The sequence below is a fragment of the Pundamilia nyererei genome, unplaced genomic scaffold (genome assembly GCF_000239375.1).
Source record: "Pundamilia nyererei isolate P.nyererei 1_Seehausen unplaced genomic scaffold, PunNye1.0 scaffold00290, whole genome shotgun sequence".
NCBI lineage: Eukaryota > Metazoa > Chordata > Actinopteri > Cichliformes > Cichlidae > Pundamilia > Pundamilia nyererei.
Genome location: NW_005187691.1, coordinates 593199 through 595727, shown reverse-complemented (window position 1 = coordinate 595727; position 2529 = coordinate 593199). Strand labels below are relative to the sequence as shown.

Here is a 2529-nt window from a genome sequence, read left to right as displayed (position 1 = left end):
TTTCCATGTTCCTCCGCGTAGCTGATGGCCTTCAGTTTAAACTGTGCTTCGTAAGCGTGTCTCTTTGCCATTTTCAGGGTTGTTAAAACAACGATGTCCTGCATAATGCACATACCTGTTCTTTTATACAGGTATGTGCGATAAAGTCAACGCACACACTTCACCCTTTAGCGTTCTCATGGTCGTGAAAATACGGTACTTAAACTCCTCTACTTGGGGCAGGAACTTGTCCCTGACCCGGGCTGGGCACTCCACTCTGTTCCGGCTGAGGATCATGGCCTCAAGATTTGGAGGTGCTGATTCCCATTTCCACTGCTTCACACTCGACCACAAACCACTCCAACGCGAGCTGGAGACCATCAGCCGATGAAGCCAACAGACCCACATCATCTGCGAAAAGCAGAGATGAGATTCTGAGACCACCCAAGCGAAAGCTTTCCAACTCTTAGCTACACCTAGAAATTCTGTCCATAAAAATTATCAACGGAATCTGTAACAAAGGACGCAGCCCTGGCAGAGCCCATCATCCACCAGGAACGAGTCTGACTATGTGGACCAGGTTCTTGAAATGGCTGTATAGGGATTGAGTGGCCCGTAGCAATTGGCGTGACAACCCATACTCCTGAAACACCTTCCACAGGCCACACCGAGGGACATGGTTGAATACTTTCTCCAGGTCCACAAACACGTGTAGACTGGTTTGGCAAACTCCCATGTATCCTCAAGTCTCCTTGAGAGGGTAAAGAGCTCGTCCAGTGTTCCACAAATAGGGCGAGAACCCCGTTGTTACTCCTGTATCTGAGGTTCGACTAACAGACAGACTCTCCTTTCCAGCACCCTGGCACAGACTTTCCCAGGAAGGCTGAGGAGAGTGATCTCACTTATATTTGAAAAACACCCTACTTAAAGATGGGAACCACCACCCCAGTCTGCCAATCCAGAGGTACTGCCCCTGAACTCCACGCACCATTGCCAAGACAGCCCTACAACATTCTGAGCTTTCAGCAACTCAGGGCGAACTTCATCCACCCCAGTGACCCTGCCACCAAGGGCCTGTTTAACTGCCTTTGTGAACTTGCCCCCTGAAATAGGTGAGTCGTCTCCCTCGTCCCTAGACTCTGCTTCCTTCACGGTGCCAGTGAGATTAAGTTGGTCCTCGAAGTATTCCTTCCAAAGTATTCTTTCCACTGCCCGACAATGTTCTCAAACGAAGTCAGCAGCGCTCCATCTGCACTATACACAGTGCAGGTAGAGCACTGCCTTCCCCTCCCGAGTCGCCAGAAGGTTTGCCAGAATCTCTTCAAGGCAGTCCGAAAGTCTTTTTCCATGGCCGCTCTGAACTGCTCTCACACTCAGGTTTTTTGCTTCACCCACTGCTCAAGCCGCGTTCCGCTTGGCCTTTCAGCCTGGTGGCTCCCTTCACCTCTGGTGTCCACCATTTGGTTCGGGGGTTACCACAACAACAGGCAACAACGACCTTGCTGCAGCACTTCAGTGTAGCGGCTTCAGCAATGAAAAGTTTGCTGTTCAATTTGCACAGTTTGCACAAAACTCATTCTACTCTGTAGCAGATGATCTGTCTTATTTTCTTGAAACATTTCTTTGCTTCTGTCTGTCAGATATCAGCTCTCAAGTTACCATCGCTACAAAGACCTTCCTGCGGTACGAACAGCTGATGGTCTTGTTGGACAGTATCCGGAAATTCTATAGCACCATAAAAGTTATTGTTGCAGATGACAACTTTGAACCAGAGCACATTACCGGAGAAAACATCCAACATTACATCATGCCTCCAGCACAGGTATGCATAGACATTTAGAACTTAAGATTGGTTTTTTTGTTTATTCATACTGAGTTTTATCAGACATCTTGGACAGAGCAGTATAATTATTGAAGGATTTATTAAAATAGTAAAATATAGGATTTTATGCTTTTTTTCTTTTCTAGAATTAGACTTTAAATCACTCATCCCCTAAATATAAGAAGAGTGGAGAGGAAATGCTCAGTGCATTGCATGAAATCCTCCAGTAGTCTGAGGGTAGTCAAGTGTGCCTTCATCCAGCCCTAAGAGTAAGCTTTTAGAAGAAAAAGTTTGCAGCTTTTAAGATTAGACTCCAGTGTTTTGGATTAGTGATTTTAGGAACTTTCAGAACAATCTGATAATATTGAATTACAATAGTCCAGTCTAGAAGTAATGCATGTCACAAGTGACTACTTACAGCTTAGAGGGTAAAGGACCATTAAACCAGACTGTAAAAGATGTTTTCATCCTCAGGGCTGGTTTGCAGGCAGAAATCTGGCTGTTTCCCAGGTAACCACCAAGTACTTCCTGTGGGTAGATGATGACTTTTTGTTTACAGAGAAGACAAAGATAGAGAAGCTTGTGGAGGTGATGGAGGCGGTCCCTGAACTGGATGTGGTGAGAATGAAATAGCTCATGTTATCTGATTATGTCTTCTTCTTTAAATAGAACACTAACTGATCTATGTACATAAAACATATATATCCATTTCTGTTAACAGTTCTAAG

General features: G+C 45.3%; 1 protein-coding gene across 1 annotated transcript in view; it reads left to right on the top strand.

Moving 5' to 3' along the window:
• The window catches only part of LOC102206826 (beta-1,4 N-acetylgalactosaminyltransferase 2-like), a 48018-nt gene that overhangs the window by 44338 nt on the left and 1151 nt on the right, over positions 1-2529 (top strand). The window contains exons 8-9 of the mRNA XM_005750858.1: positions 1620-1801; positions 2276-2419. Of these exons, the coding sequence (XP_005750915.1) occupies positions 1620-1801; positions 2276-2419 (326 nt within the window). The remainder of the gene's footprint in view (positions 1-1619; positions 1802-2275; positions 2420-2529) is intronic.